We start from the raw sequence: 16,778 nt of genomic DNA, 5'->3' as shown, positions 1-16,778 counted from the left end.
AGATAATTTTTGCACAAATTCCTTCACCAATGGAGACTTCTAATATCTTAGAAATGAATATCCATGTCTCTAAATGTTAAGCCACTTGAATAAATAATTCAATCAAATTTGCCATTTATTAATCAGATGAAATCAGTTCTTTGTTAATAATGAAATTTGAAAACCTTAAAATTTCTGCTTTTGGCTGATCTTCAAATAATAAAATAAGCCATAAAAACAGCTGAATCAATGTAAAACTTTTTTTATCATTTTTTCTTTCCGTCATATCTGTACTTACCAACACATATGCCAAGATTCAGTTCAGAATGATATAAAACTAAATGAGGAATTAAGTCTCCTAAAAGCAAAACTTGGGTACTTTGGAGAAATAAAACTGCTGTAATTATATCCATACAGTGGTTTGCTATTAATAAAGACTAAAGATATTTTGTTTCTCTTTGTCTTACTTCTCATTTATTTATTTATTTATTCCTTTATTTAGTAGGCCTAGGAACCAAACCCAGGACCTCACAGATGCTAGGCAAGCAGTCTACCACTGAGCTATAGCCCTAACCTTTTTAAAGAAGATTTCTATGTTGAGAGAGGGTCTTGCTAAGTTGCGTAGGCTGGCCTTGAATTTGCAATTCTTGTACCTCAGCCTCACCTACCTTGCTTTATTTTAAATAGTTATTTAGTCCTTTATATTTCTTGATATACTTTAGGGGAAAAATTAATTTGGATTTAAAGTGTACTTATATTAAAAGTTACATTCATCATTTTCTACTTCAAACTCTGGTATGTATGATTGTCCAATTCATCACCTACATTGTTTTTGTAAAAAATTTGTGGTTATAATACATTTGAAATACAGAAAAGAAACATGTGATCTCAAGTCCTCTTAGTGATTATTGAAAAGTACCTGCTAGGCCAATCACTGGCTAGAAACTCCTTACTAATGGGTCCTACCATTACCCTTCCTTTGTCATAGAGGAAATTACCAATCCACAAAAATAGTAGGGAGGCAACACATAAATTCAACCTAAACATTACTGATCAAACTACTGATATTTAAGGTTAAATTTAAAAATAATTATATCCTTGAATTGAGTTTTTGTTTTTGCTTTGCTGTAGAAATTTACAGCTGAGCTGACTTTTCTGTAGCTTTGGGCTTTGGGGCATGTGTTTCTATGCAACTGGCATCTCTTTGTTGAACCCACATAGAAGTAGAAAGTGTTGCTTAGAGGTCAGGGGCAGAGAATGCAACTGCTGCATGTGGCTTTCTTTCAGTTTGAGAGGAGATTTGTGCTAAGTACATTCCTCAGGAACACCAATTGGTGTTACCCATTAGCTACTTATTTCTTTCATTTCTCTCCAGTGCTGCCTATAGCCATAGGACTCATAATTCTCCACTCTCCTGCACAAGGTCACAGAGGTACAAATTATTACTATCTCTTACAAAGAAGTTGTAGAAAAAGAGGAACTTGTTAAATATACACATGCACATTTAGAGCCATCAGGCATGTATGACTATAACATGGATATAAAATAAAACTGGAGATTTGTCCTGCCTGACCTAGGAACTCTGATACCTAGCAAGAACCTAGCATAAGCTGTTTCCAAAAAATAAATAAATAAATAAGCTTATAATATAGGATTGGACAATGCATTTTCTTGATTTTTGTTTGTCACAACATCATCGACTGTCTCTTCCCAATTCCTGGTAAACTTGTTAACCTGAGTGGAGACATTTAGACAAGATTTGTTAACAAAACAAAAAACAAGACTTCTCCTTCCCCAAAAGATAGGCGTAAATACTAATGATAGAAGTAATGATAAACAGTATTACTTTCAACTTTGTAATATTTATCCTCTTGAGACAGAGCACTGTTCTGGGTGTTAATTAATTAGAATTTTTGATGACTACTGGGAAACATGATTTCTGTACTTAAAAAGCTAAGCATACAGAAAAATAATAAAATATTTTAAAACTCTGCCATGCAGGATATACTGAATGAATATGGTCTTTAGTGCTTTGCTTTTTCTTTAAGTCAAAGCTGTTTGTTTGTTTGTTTGCTTGCTTTTTAAGTGGGGTAGGGAGGCTTCCTTTGGCAGCCAACTGCCACTTTGCCCTTGCTTGGGCTCAAGATGCGCATAACGTCAGGGAGGTTCCTGTGTCTAGGCAGCTAACACTGTGCATCCTGCGACCAAGTCAGGCCTGTCACCTGTGCTGTGGTTGAGAGAGATGTGCTTCTGTGGTCATGCAGCCAAGGACACTGTCCACATCCCCCACTTTTCTGCTGCTTCCAGAAACTTCAGTGCACCAAAAATATGGTCCAAGACTTACCAAAGTGCTAAATTTATTGACATGGGAGGTAACATTTTGTGTGTGAAATATTTCTCACCTACCTCCCACTCTCCACCCCCATGCAAGCAGTCTCCCATTGAATTTGAGGTGTGAACACCTAGATATTTCACTCTGACTCAACTTTCCATTCTCATATTTGAGAAGATAGGCACAAATGAAATACATTTGACAATATCTAATTGTTTAGTTTGTCCCAAATGTCAAAAAATGAGGAGAAAAACAAAACTAACAAATTTGATATAATTTGCAAAGTGTGTTTGTCATATAAAAGAAGTCACAGTTGAATCCCCTTGACAACTAGCTAACTCACTGGGTATTTACTACATCCCTGTAACTGTTTTAATTGCATCTGTTAATCTATGTAATGCTCTGAGCTGTTCATACTGCAAAGATGGCTGTGATTTCAGCACTGAGAGGTTAAATAACTTTGCCCAAAGTTGCACATAGCAAATGTCAGAGACAGATTTTGAATAGAAGTAGTCTGACTCCTAAACCTGATTATTAATGTCAAAGATATCCTGATTCGGAGTGACTTCAGCGCACCCCTAGTATACTGGAAATAAGATATGGTTTACCTAAAGTACAACAACCTTTATTGGACTGCTTTCAGTAAGATATGCCTGTGGAAACCAGTACTGTAATTTCAGGATTTTCCCTCTAACTAATGAAGGGCACTTTCTTTGCAAGAGAATTAAGCACCAAATTGTGCAAGGGTTGAAACGCTCACTGAAATCAGGATTACACCCACTTTGGCATGCTGTGTCAAGCAGCCAGGGCATAAGGAAAGGAGAGCATGCTGCAGTGAATGGCTCCACGTTCAGGTTTGAGCCTCAGCCATATATATGGGTTAGTTTCCAAATGGACATTTACATTGCCTTTATGTGGATCAAGTTGATGTCGATTTGCCAAATATGTTACTTAGATCTAAGAAAATGACAGGATGGCCCCAGGAAAGTTTCACAATTATAACCTAACTGGGCTCCCCAGCTTACTTTGGATAAAGGGGGCCCCAGGATGTTTGATAACAGGACCTCTAATGGTTCATTGGTTTTCGGGAGGCAGTAGCCTCTACTTTTGCAACAGTTCCCACTGGAAATCTGTGGACCTCTGATGCTCAATGTTTGATATTGCTGTTGATGAGATTTAGAAACTTGTGTGTTTTCTTGGTTTTGACTTGGAATGGGGGGTGTTGGGCAGTAAGAAAAGGAGAACTGGAGATTATCTTTGTGAAAATCAAGTTTTTATTACATCACCTAAAGTGGCACAACCTGCTATACTAATGAAACCATGTTCTTGGTTTAAAAGGGCAATTGTTAGCCTGACTTTGTACTCACTAAAAACATTCCCCCAATCTTGTTAAGTTATTGCTCTCATTTCAGATTTTTATAGCTGTGCAGCTTACCAGCCCTCATTTCTTTACGTTTCATTCATTTTCCTTGTATTGATGATTAATGGAGGATGTCGAATGTTAGAGTGAGCAGGCATCAGCAATTGCAAGATCATAATTAGTTTAGCTGACGAGGGCCTCTGATAGCACTTGCATCTGGATGGAAAAATTACCCTATAGGGAACTGGCTGCTCACCAGGTCTTTTTAGTGATACATTGTGAAACACCCGATGAATCAAATGCCCTTTCAATGCCAAGAAAGTGTTCCAGTCTTGAAGCCAAAATTATGTCTGCAGAAAGCTTTCCATTTGAAATGTATCAGAGTACAATTATAACCATTGTATTTTCTTGGCAGGCACTCCACTCTTCTACAGTATGGACTCCAGTTAAATAAATTGCCTAAATTTTATGAATCCCTGAATTTTTGACTTATAGCGTTTGTAATATTTAATTTATAATAAAATTAGGTCCCAGCAAGACTTTTTCCACTCCTTATCTAACATGCATATTTTATCATTAAAGGCTTTGCTTCCTAGAGAAAGGAGAGCTGAGCCACAATTCAGGCTGGCTTTTTTGCAGCAAGAGAATTCCATTTCCTGCCGGTTCGTATTTGTGCCGACAAACACAGCCTGACTTTTGTTTAAATGAGAAGTTTAATGGAATCATTACTTGATAACAAGAGTGTAACCGGCAATACTAATTATCTACTTTTAAATATTCTTAGATTATTTTTGAATCTGGTGATTACAGAATTCAAGCCACTAAAATCAGTTTGTATTCAGAAATGCTTGTGATTTCCAAGTCTGAGTCAAATAAAATAAATAAATAGCCATTGAAGGGACAACACTGTCTAGCTTAAGCAGGCACCTCGTAAGGGCTCTCATTAGTAATACTGTACTTCTTGTTGGCAGAAGTCCCTCCCGGTCCGCCCAGCTTTGGGGAATAGAGCATGTTTCTCTTTCAGATTTTACAATTGCAAAAGGAAAGACCAGAACTGAGTGTCTTATATTCTCTTAATACTTACGTTATACCAATGACATGCAAAAAGACACAAATTGATTTAATTTTCAATGGTTTTCATGCTGCATTTATTCCAAGTTTGACTGTATTTTAAAGCTCAGGTAGCTTGTTCCAAAACATACTAACCACATTGCCATGTTCTGTCTTTATGGCTTTTGTTTTGACACTTTTAAAAGGTATATTTCAGGGTTCAGCATTTAGGAGTCATCATTAAAGTCACAAAACCCAAAGTTCAAAAAGTTAAAGCTGTTTCTGTGAAAAGCCTTTGGTGTTCCACACACCTCATCCATCACTGTAGGGTTAATTATAATGAAAATCAGTGGTGCCTATTAAACACAATTGAACCTGACCTCATTATGGGCACTGTGGTTTTATACTGTCATTGTTGCAAGTCTGAAGACAAAACTCCTGGGTTGATTTGGTCTAACTCCACTGATCATGTGACTCACCTCTGACCTTGGTTTTCTACCCCCGTTTCAGAGACGTAGAGGCTCGGGTGTTTTTTGTGCCAATTGCCTGACCACAAAGACCTCTCTCTGGCGAAAGAATGCAAATGGCGGATATGTATGCAATGCGTGTGGCCTCTACCAGAAGCTTCACTCGGTAAGAATTTGTCCCACTGTTTCAGGAAAAGCTTTATAAAGCAGAACTGGCCTGGTTGGTGGTGTGGTAAGTCCCATTCCCTGGCTTGTGCAGCCTGCCCCCGCAGGGCTGTTTAATGCAGTCACTTTGAGTGCACATGTGATTTATGGTGAAAAGGGCTTAGATGTGATGGGGAGATACGTTTGAGATCATTAATAATGCATTATGCTTCTTTTGATATGAAGAGGAAAATGATTGATTTCTGGGAACTTCACATAAGAGATAGACAAACTAACGGTTATCAGAATTTAGTGGGATTAGTTAGGTAGAAAGGAGAAACCTTAACAGTTTCAAAACTATACAAAAAGTTAAATAAATAAAAGGACTCTTCAGTGTTGACTATAAAATAGAGGACAGGGGACACATGCTTATTTTCCAGTTTGCCTTCGTAATTCTCCAGTGTCACCTTGGCTGCTTGGAAGTTGGAGGTCAGGTACTTTCAGAGCACAATTGTGAAATAGGACCAGAGAACACCTTCTTGTCAGGGCTTCCAGGGTATTGGGTGAGGTATCTGAGGTTCTGATTAGCAGATACATCAGGGTACAAGTATTGTGAGGTACAAAGGTGCTTTGGGTTTTAAAATCTCCAGATGCCTCTGGCTCACAGAGGTTCTTTGAATTAATTTTTCCCAGATTTTAGTTAGAATTCTGTAATATGATTTAAACTCACAAATCCCTCATCTGTATATGCATTTGACTTCCTGAAGGATATTTTTATAGTTTAGAAAGTTTATCTGCTGACACGAACTGACTTTAAAATAGGAATACCCCTTTTATTAAACAGAAATCTATTTCCCTGTGCCTTTTCCATTTTGCTTGGCATTTTACCATAGCTGTTAGCAAAAGCCTGTGAGTAGATTACAGCTACAAGGAATACAGTTTTAGACAAAACATCCTCATAAATGGACCATTGGAAGCACTCTTGAAAAAAGTGCATGCTGCCAACAATACTAATTGGTAGTAAACTGCAAAAACCTTAGTTGTCAGCAGGTAGCCAGTAGAAAGATTCCCCCACCCCACACATACACCACCACATACCACCTTACTTTTTTTTTTAACCATTTAAACATTTCACCATTTAAACAGGGCAATAAGCTTCCATTTAATGAGTCCTGATGTTAATGATTTTAATTGAACTTCGGCCAAGTATAGGCTAAGAATTAATTAAATTACTGTTCTGCCAAGTTACGATAATTTAACCACTGCGCTATAAACTAAACTGTTTTCAAAAAATTATTTTAATATTTGTCTCTCCAGAGGCAAGATGTTTTCAGTTTTGAGTTTTTTTAATGAACCATAAAATGAAAGATATAAAGGTTACTGCTCACACAAAATTGCCATTAAAATTTTGAAAGTTTTCAAAAGGAATGAAATTGTAAACTTCAGGTCTCTTTATTATATAGAGATTAAACTGCATATTTTTATAATATCATGAGCCCTTTATAAACCTGAACTTTCTAAACAAAATTTATGCACATGGCATATCTAAGCTCTGTGCATTTTCATCCTGAAACTAGCAATTGAATTGTTAATAACAAGTGTGTTATCTTTCCTCTGGAACACCTTATCATAACAAATATTCCAAAAAAGATTTATAGTTATATTTTGTTTAATATGTAATAACACTCCCTGGCATTAAGGTACATCCTTTTTAGGAAGAATTCACAGATTATATATTACTTATATTCATCTTTTTGTAGAAATTATTTCCTGTTTTCATTTTTTTTAATCATTCATTAACACTACTTGAATATCCTCCTAAATTTATAGCTGAAAAATGCATTAATTTATTAAACTTGATTTTACAAATCAAAGTTAGAGCTCTTAGTGCAGGTAAAGTTTTTATTATAGTATTATCCATGGATTTTTGTCATGTAATATAAATACCTGTTGAGCATGTACATAAATACTAATCATGTAATGTCTAAGCTGAATAAAATACTTAAGCTGAATGAAAGTCAGCATTCATTTTAAGTAGAGTAGAATGACAGATTGGATACTCCAACCAAGGCTACAAATGAATTTAAATTTTTTTCAACACAAAACTAATGCTTCACCTTTTTTTTAACTTTACTGTTAACAAGTAAAACCTTCCATAGTGAATATATAGATATTAAAGTAAGAGAAATAAAAGTAAGAAAGAGGAAAGATTACTCTCATATAGCTTCAGTTACCTGAACTGAAACCTTTTGTTACAGTTCTGTCAGTTTGTCTTTGATTATTTTTGCTGTGAAATGAATATTTTGTATTCATGTTTGCAGTTCTTTAGAAAGATACATCTATTAGGGTAAACTGGCTTAGCAAAATAACACAGACTGGGTAGCTTAAACCAACAGAAATGTACCTTCTCACTGCTCTGGAGACTGGAATCCAAGGTGCCAGCATGGTTGGATCCTGGGGAGGGCTCTCCTCCTGACTTAGATAGGCACCTTTTTGCAGTGTAGAGGGATCTCTCTTTTCCTCTTCTGAGGTCACAGTTCTGTTGGATTGGGGCCCTACCTTGATGACCTTATTCAGCCATAATTCTCTCTTAAATATCCAATCTCTAGACACTTGCATTGAAGATTAGTGCTCCAGGATACAAATTTTTGCCAGGACACAACATAGCCCGTAGCAGTGCATAATTTTCCCACTGCAGTCATCAATACCTATCTCCCATGTTACTTTGTCAACATTTTAGCACACAATGAGAAAATTTTAAGATTTTTGAAAAAAATCATATTTCATCAAATAAGTTTGTACACAATTTTATTACTGAATGATGCAACCCCCAAATCTGTTAAGCTTGAAAAAGCTGCTTTTAAGTAGGTTAAAATTTTCTGTCCCCCTTGTAAAGATGGACATGATTTAATTAGCTAAAATAGTGTACTTTATTTACTTCCTCTGATCCTGCTTAGGGCAAAAGGAGATTTAGTAAATCTGTAGCATAAAGCCTATCCTTGCTTTGAACTTAAGCATGGTTTTTATTTGTGAGGAATTTCGAATGCATTTGAATGTATTTTTTTAATGTCTTCCTTTTATGTATTTTGTGTGTTCTCTGCAGACTCCCAGGCCTTTAAACATCATTAAACAAAACAACGGTGAGCAGATTATTAGGAGAAGAACAAGAAAACGCCTTAACCCAGAGGCACTTCAGGCTGAGCAGCTCAACAAACAGCAGAGAGGTAGCAGTGAGGAGCAGGTCAATGGAAGCCCATTAGAGAGGAGGTCAGAGGATCATTTAACTGAAAGTCACCAGAGAGAAATTCCACTCCCGAGCCTAAGTAAATACGAAGCCCAGGGTTCATTGACTAAAAGCCATTCTGCTCAGCAGCCAGTCCTGGTCAGCCAAACTCTGGATATTCACAAAAGGATGCAACCTTTGCACATTCAGATAAAAAGTCCTCAGGAAAGTACTGGAGAACCAGGAAATAGTTCATCTGTATCTGAAGGGAAAGGAAGTTCTGAGAGAGGCAGTCCCATAGAAAAGTACATGAGACCTGCAAAACACCCAAATTACTCACCACCAGGCAGCCCCATTGAAAAGTACCAGTACCCACTTTTTGGACTTCCCTTTGTACATAATGACTTCCAGAGTGAAGCTGATTGGCTGCGGTTCTGGAGTAAATACAAGCTCTCTGTTCCTGGGAATCCGCACTACTTGAGTCATGTGCCTGGCCTACCAAATCCTTGCCAAAACTATGTGCCTTATCCCACCTTCAATCTGCCTCCTCATTTTTCAGCTGTTGGATCAGACAATGACATTCCTCTAGATTTGGCGATCAAGCATTCCAGACCTGGGCCAACTGCAAATGGTGCCTCCAAGGAGAAAACAAAGGCACCACCAAATGTAAAAAACGAAGGTCCCTTGAATGTAGTAAAAACAGAGAAAGTTGACAGAAGTACTCAAGATGAACTTTCAACAAAATGTGTGCACTGTGGCATTGTCTTTCTGGATGAAGTGATGTATGCTTTGCATATGAGTTGCCATGGTGACAGTGGACCTTTCCAGTGCAGCATATGCCAGCATCTTTGCACGGACAAATATGACTTCACAACACATATCCAGAGGGGCCTGCATAGGAACAATGCACAAATGGAAAAAAATGGAAAACCTAAAGAGTAAAACCTTAGCACTTAGCACAATTAAATAGAAATAGGTTTTCTTGATGGGAATTCAATAGCTTGTAATGTCTTATGAAGACCTATTAAAAAATAATACTTCATAGAGCCTGCCTTATCCAACATGAAATTCCCTTCTTTCATTATTCTTTCTTTTGATGAGTAGGTTACCAAGATTTAAAAGTGAGACAAATGGTTAGTGAGAAAGAATGGAAGATGGTAAGCAATCACTTTTAAAACCTAGTAAGTCAAAACCACCTTGACTGATGTGTACTGGTGAACCAATCCATACAACGTCCCACCAGACTATATTTATTATGTTTGTGAAGGGATTAAAAACTGTCTAGAATTTGAATGGGTTTACATATTATGATACTAAAGCAGTATTGGGCTGGCCATTGGCCCGTTTGTTCAAAAACCCAGAAACTGTTCCCTAAATTTAAAAGTATTGTGAAATCCTAGGCAGATGAGGAGAATTTGAATCTCCAGGACAGTAGAAGGAAAATGACGCCCTCTCAAATCAGTCTCCCCTCATTGACCATGTTGCAGATTTGGACCTAGAAATGAGAACTGTGGTTAGGCTTGGTGAGAGAGCAGCAAGAAAGGTGACAGATGGTGGCACAATGTTTTGGGCCAGCCCTGCCTGTACATACACATGCACACCCTCTTTTGATATTTTTTGTCCTTTAGATGTTAAAATACTCAGTAGAACTTTTGTTTGCAGTTTAGGTTCATTTTGTCCAAATATATATCCATTTCAAAAAACAAGTGTCCTCAGTGCTTATGTAGTAATTTTATTTCAGATATTTCTTTCTTGTTTATGATGAAACATAAACAAGTTTGGATTTTTTTTTAAGCCTCCTGTTGATCACTAATCTCACTTGGCACATTATAACTAAAGGACTCCCCTCAAATCAATAGATGGATACAAATGTCATACCATGAGTTTAATTTGCTTAGAACACATGGTATTTTTCCACAAGGTAACCTGCTGTATTTATTTATTTTCTTTTGGTTAAATAGAATTTCCAAACTTTGTGGTCAGGCAGCGTCTAAGGTTACGTTACCACAGACTGACAGTTGGTATATGTATCAGTCATTACCCTTCATTAGATTTATACAGGTTTAGTTAAGTAGCATTAAATAGGATTCTTAGAAGTATGTCTTCATAGTACTTTTAATACTTAAGGCTTTGTAAAAACTATCCATGAAGGGAAAGCTCCTCAGCATAACTGCTCAGGGAAATAGGGCTAAATAACTGAACATTAAATAATTGGTTAAAGGTGCTGTTAGTCGAGCCTCAATGCTTGCTACAAGGATGTATGTACAAGGACTGACTTTAATAATTTGCATTATATTGTCCCAACCAGTAGTTTATTTTTTGCCACGGAGATGTAGAAGATATTACAAGCTACTGGATGCACTGTCAGATTAACTTATTTCATTAAAGAAGTTGGGAGAACAAATAGGAAAAAAAAAACTTATTTTTCTAGTAAATATTAATGTATTACATTTCAAATAATGGTGCCTGACATATTGAATAATTATTTTCTACAGTGTACGTATGCAACAAAGATATTCCATCATGCATTAGAGTCAGTTCTGGCTCTGCCTAGCTGTTTACATTTGCAAATGTAGCAAACAAGGTAATGAAGCAACTATTTCTATTGCAGTAGATATCTTTTTTTGTGTGTATGTGTGCATTAAAGTTGTAAACGGTAACATGAAACAAATGAAAGTTCTTGATATAATGGTATGGAAACAAGAAGGAAATGAAAATATTTTTATGCCTACTTAGGAAAAAAAGGGTAGCACTATTCATTCCAAGTACTTTTTTTTTTTTTTTTACTTTTTAAGCTTTTAACACACATTGTTATGCTTAAGATGATAAACATATATCCTCTTTTTATTGCTTTGTCTATGTTTCAGATGAAACATTTCAGAAATTATTTTGATAAGTGTTGCTGAATCTGCAGCACTGGTGTGTTTATTGCATTCTGTAGTCGCATTTGCACTCCATTTTTACATTAACTCGCAGTTGCTTTGTATTGTTTTGTTTTGTTTGGGTTTGTTTCTTCCTCACAGTGCCGGGTCTTCGTTTCTTAAAGTTGGATGGCAGGTAGAGTTCAACCAGTTCGTGACTGTTGTAGTGAATGAAGCTAAAAGTATCTTTCTAATGTTGTGTTGTCATTTCCATTCTTGCATTTTTGTTTTCCTGTAAAAAAAAAAAAAAAAAAAGAAAAAGAAAGAAAAAGAAAAAAAAATCGAGAGAAATCAGGACTAAGTCCTTTGCTTCAGTTTCATTGTTAAAGGGCCCTATTCTGATCTCACCTGTCCCTAGCTCTAATATTCACATAAACTGAAATAAAGAGGTGGAATGAGGAGCTTTGACATTCAAATGATTTGACATAATTTATCTTTCTTAGGACATTTGATGAAAAAAAAAATCTCAAAAGTATGCAGGCAGATCTGAGAGGTGTCAAAGATCTGAAAAAGAGAGGAGATTTCCCAAACAACAATATTTCATTTTTTTGGTAATAAGAATATTAAAATGCACTGTAGCAACCCTCGAGTGACATTATATGTTGACTGCTCAAATTAGTAAAATCCCAGAAGTTTGGTTAACTTGGACAATGTTATAGGTTTTATTTTTTTTGGACAAATATAAAAACTCCCTAAGCAATTTCTCCAGTGTATCAGACACAAATAGGTTGTTTATTGTTGGCACTAATAAGCCTTTGTTTTTCATTCAGTTGTTGTTTTTTTTTTTTCTTTCTTTCCTCAGACAGACATAGTAGCAATGACTAGCATTGGAAAATACATATCACTGTTCTTGGAATATTTATGGTCAGTCTCCTTTCAGTAGAATACTCTTGGATAGCATTGACATGATAGATCTTATTCCATACTCCTTTATTATTAATTATTTTATTTTCACTTTTGCTTTAATTTTTATACATATTTTGGTGGAGAAGAGGTCGGGTTTTTGGAAAACAAACAACAAAAGTTTATCATAACACTAAAAGAAGACTCCTTTATTTGTTGGACTTAAAGCCTTTGTTCCATCTCTCAAAATATATTATAAATTTTTTTTAATATTTCTGAATAATTTTGTCATAAATGGTGAATGATTTTCAATGAGCTATTTAGGTACTGAACCTTTTTTTTTTAAGGACTTTCAAAATCATTTAGGAATTTTTCCTCTTGGAAAGGCTTTCCCTGTGATAAAAACTATAAACCCCCTAAAGCTGTATGCCATTTACCACCTGTAGGTCCTTTCCAATTGTCTATATTCTAAACTGAGCTGTAGAACAAAGTTAAGGCCAGGACCAGCTCTTGCCTTTTCTCTCTTCCTGTTTTCTCTCTTTCCCTCATTATTGTCCCCCTCTACACACAAGGCTGTTTGGGATAGAAAAACCTTCTGGAGAGCCAGCCCACCTCTCGGAAGATTGTGGATTAAGAGAGACACTACAGGACTCTTAAGTAGAGAAAGGGATGGAGCTCTCAAGGACAGCAGGTTCTCTGGGGTTCAAAAGGCTAAGAGTGTGCCCAGTTATCTCTACATGACATATTGAGATGTTCTTTTAAAATCCATTTTTAAAGTAGTGATGTTCTGTTCTAAACTGTTCTCTTTTAGTGAAGGTAGATTTTAGAAAACAAGCATGGGGATTCTTTTCTAAGGTAATATTAATGAGAAGAAGAAAAAAAAAGTGATTATCTCTAAGAGCTCTTTGTTGAAGCCTGTGGTAGCACATTTTGTTTATGATTGATTGCACATGTGCACATAATCTATTATGATCCAATGCAAATGCAGCTCCAAAAATATTAAATGTATATATATTTTAAAATGCCTGAGGAAATATGTTTTTCTTAATAAACTGAAAAATATCAGTACTGCTATTAAAACAATTATTAGCCTCCTGCTGTGTGGCTGCAAAACATCATCAAGTGACCTGTCTTGAGACCTTTGAATTGCCTGCCTGTTTAGTTAATGAACATTAATGGCTTCCTAGAGGAGGAATATCTGCTGTCCAATGGTGGGAACACCAAATAAGGAAGCTGGTGGTGCTGCCTTTGTGTGGTACGCCAGCCTTTTGCCTAAAGTTTAGCTGAGTTCATGGCTCTGTTTTTGGGTTGAGGATCATGGCAAAAAGACTCCAGGCCTCTTTGGTGAGCAAGTAGGTAAGAGCTTGCTGACTGCTAGACACAGGGGGAAACTGAGGAATTGAAATGCAACCTGAATATGAAACTAAATACACTAACTAAAGGTAGGTCCTGTTAGGTGGATTCTGTCGGCAAGCAACTAACCATAGATGGAAAGAAGATGGAAAGCCACGAATCAGAATTGTGAAGGGCAGTGTTATTTTCCCAAAGAAAGACTTGGCCAAGGACAGAGGCTTGGCTACTTTGCAAAGCACTTCCTTTTGGTCATCTGTGACTGATAATGGTGCAATTGTTTAGAAAGCCTCTCCATTTATTTGCAGTAATCAGAACCTCTGGAAGATGCTAGGGCAGAAGTGTGTCAAGTCAGGGATGAAGAATATGTGAAATTCAACAGTAATCCACACATGGAAACTGGATAATGTATGCTCATGTGTTTTTCTCTTGAAAGGCAAGGTAGAGCTGGTTACTCCATCCTACACCAGAAGAAAGCAAGAGTAACTTACCATGGAAATAATGTTTAATCTTCTTCAGAGAAAATGGTCCTTGAGGACCCATAAGTCCCCAAACTGGATCCTGGTTTTACCCCTGATTATTTGTTCAACACATGAACTGCAACAAATCACTTTTTCTTTTTGTGCCTCAGGTTCCTCAACTATAAGATGGAAAAGTATATGAATAATAATATTAATATTAATATTAATAATAATGGTAATGTAGTACTTGTTTGTAAAGCACTTTGAGACCCTTGGTTGAAAGGCACCACAGGAGTGTCAAGTAGTATTATTTGGCCAAGGGGGTACCTTAAGCTCTCAGTTCCCAAGGGCCAGGAAAGGTTGGGGTCATTTTTGTTAAAGATGAGCTGTAAATATCATAACTAGACAGCCTATAGTATTGACTAGGAAGAGGCAAAACTATTATGAGGCTGATAAAACCATAGTTTCTTAATGGCTACCAACAAGGCAAATATCACAGTAACAAATGCCAAATTTCTTAGGGTCTGCTATTTGATGACAATATGGATAATCTGGGGGGAGGGATGGGTGGGAAACATCTCAAAATGCCAATGTAAAATTAACTTTCAGCAATATTCACCAGCAGAAAATGTCTTTCATATGGAATGATTTCATGTTGCTAAGAAAAAGAATTCAATTTGTAGTCCTGATTTGAATATTAGAATGTTGGCTATAATAGTTCTGTTCTTACAACACATGGAATTTTTCGTTTTATTTTATTTTGTTTTCATAGTGCATGTTCATTTCTACTCACAAACATGTTCTTGGTGTATTTCTTATGCAAACAATCTTCAGGCAGCAAAGATGTCTGTTACATCTAAACTTGAATAATAAAGTTTTACCACCAGTTATACATAACGGCGTTGGTATGTTTATATGGATTTATATTATTCATCCATGTAGCAATAGGAAATACACACCATTGTAACATACAGACAGGCTCTGATAAATTGAAATGGTGAAAATTCACCATTATTTAAAATATTGCTAGGATCGATAAAGCCTGGATTCTCTCAACTTGTTTTGTTTTTGTTTTACGTTTTTTCTTTTTTATCTTTCTTTAACCATAATTAATCCCTTATTGTGTACAAAAATTATACTAGCTCCATTAGGAAGATTAACAATAAAATTGTGTTTATTTCAAAAACATTCATTGAGTATCAAGTATTGAGTGTTGAGTATTGAGTAATGATTGTGTTATAGTATGTAAAAGCCGCTTATGAAGTTTAACTGTGATTCAGTTCACTATACCCACATGAATATGATGTGAAGATTCTGATAAATTACCTCAAAAAGTCTACATTACCATATTAATATTCTGCTTGCTTAAAATGGAATTAATCAGAGCAGGTCTCCTGAACAATGATTTTGAAAGAGCAAAGAAGCAGATGAAATCTAGATAAGGAAGGACATGGGAAGACTCACATGCTTTTAATCAGAAGGAAAGACAGAAGGACAGGACACACAGTGTGTTGATAATCAATTGCTTTAGGTGATGTTTTGAAAGTTCCAAGGTAATCAGTCTCTATCTTCTTGCCTGGTCTTCATCTCTTGTAATGATAAACCCAAATTAATGAACAAGCTCTCTTATTTTTCTCCCTCTTTTTTCCCTCGTCTCATGTTTTGAAAATAACAAAGTAGAGACTCTTCGAGGGGCTTTTTTTCACAGCCGAAGGCATTGCTCTTTAGAAAAGAGCAATAATAATGTGATTTCCTTATATAGAATTTCATTCTTCCATTAGGGTCTACTTTTCATATAAAGCAGAATACAGTTTGTTTTCGCCCAGAACTCTCAGAGCCCCCATTAAAAGAGGAACATGCATGGAGCAATTAGCTACACAGTTGTATGAAAGGAGAGAACAGAATGCACCAGCTCTGCCAGCCCTTCCTCATCTCTTGCTCCCCCACCTCTGAGAGGGTAGAGTACGGGGGTCAGAAACTCAGTGCCCAAGAGGAGTAGGCAGGTAGCCTGCTGGGATGCAGCCACCAGGGAACTGAAGCCACTGGGAACTGAAGAGCTCGTTCCTGGGATAAAAGTTGTCTTTCCTCCACTCTAAGAATATTGCCAAGGGAGAATGTTAATTTGTGTTCCCAGATTTTCAGTTTTCAAGAAGAATTGGACAAAGGAAATTTCATGTGAAATTGCCTAATATTTAAATGTCAGTAGCTGATTCTTTTTTTTTTTAATACTTCAAGCCAAACAAAACACTTATTAAGAATTAATTCCACCCCTAGACTGCCAGAGTGACTCTTGCAGCTTGAACATCGTGAACTCTGAGAACTGGCAAAGATGAAACTGGGCAAAGGGTTGGGGTGGCTTCTCTTGGGCTTTGTCTCAGGTCCCAGAGCATCTGCAGCTCTCCCTAGAAACCAAAAACAACTGCACTAAGGCACCTGCCTGACTCCAGACCAGATGTATTTGAGACATAAAACATTTGCACAGGGGAGGAAATAAACCCTATTTTTTAAACATACTGCAAATGACTTCATACTTTTGTTCTCTATCTTTACAACCCCAAGTATAGTTATATGTGTTTGTGTGTTTTTAATGTTTCAGAACTTTTGTTTATTTTTATGTGGTGCTAAGGATTGAACCCAGTGCTTCACAC

General features: G+C 36.4%; 1 protein-coding gene across 9 annotated transcripts in view; it reads left to right on the top strand.

Moving 5' to 3' along the window:
- Trps1 (transcriptional repressor GATA binding 1) overlaps positions 1–15,320 on the top strand; it is a 237,673-nt gene extending 222,353 nt beyond the window's left edge. For all 9 annotated transcript variants that reach the window (XM_058585694.1, XM_058585688.1, XM_058585690.1 and 6 more), the window contains 2 exons: positions 5,232–5,354; positions 8,436–15,320. In XM_058585694.1, the coding sequence (XP_058441677.1) occupies positions 5,232–5,354; positions 8,436–9,497 (1,185 nt within the window). In that variant the 3' untranslated portion in view covers positions 9,498–15,320. The remainder of the gene's footprint in view (positions 1–5,231; positions 5,355–8,435) is intronic.
- Positions 15,321–16,778: the final 1,458 nt, after the last annotated feature.

The sequence above is a fragment of the Marmota monax genome, unplaced genomic scaffold, assembly GCF_021218885.2.
Source record: "Marmota monax isolate L192 unplaced genomic scaffold, Marmota_monax_Labrador192_F-V1.1 WCK01_AAM20220418_F8-fsc00003, whole genome shotgun sequence".
Classification (NCBI taxonomy): domain Eukaryota; kingdom Metazoa; phylum Chordata; class Mammalia; order Rodentia; family Sciuridae; genus Marmota; species Marmota monax.
The sequence above is the reverse complement of the archived record's forward strand: the minus strand, read 5'-3'. Positions and strand labels throughout refer to the sequence as shown.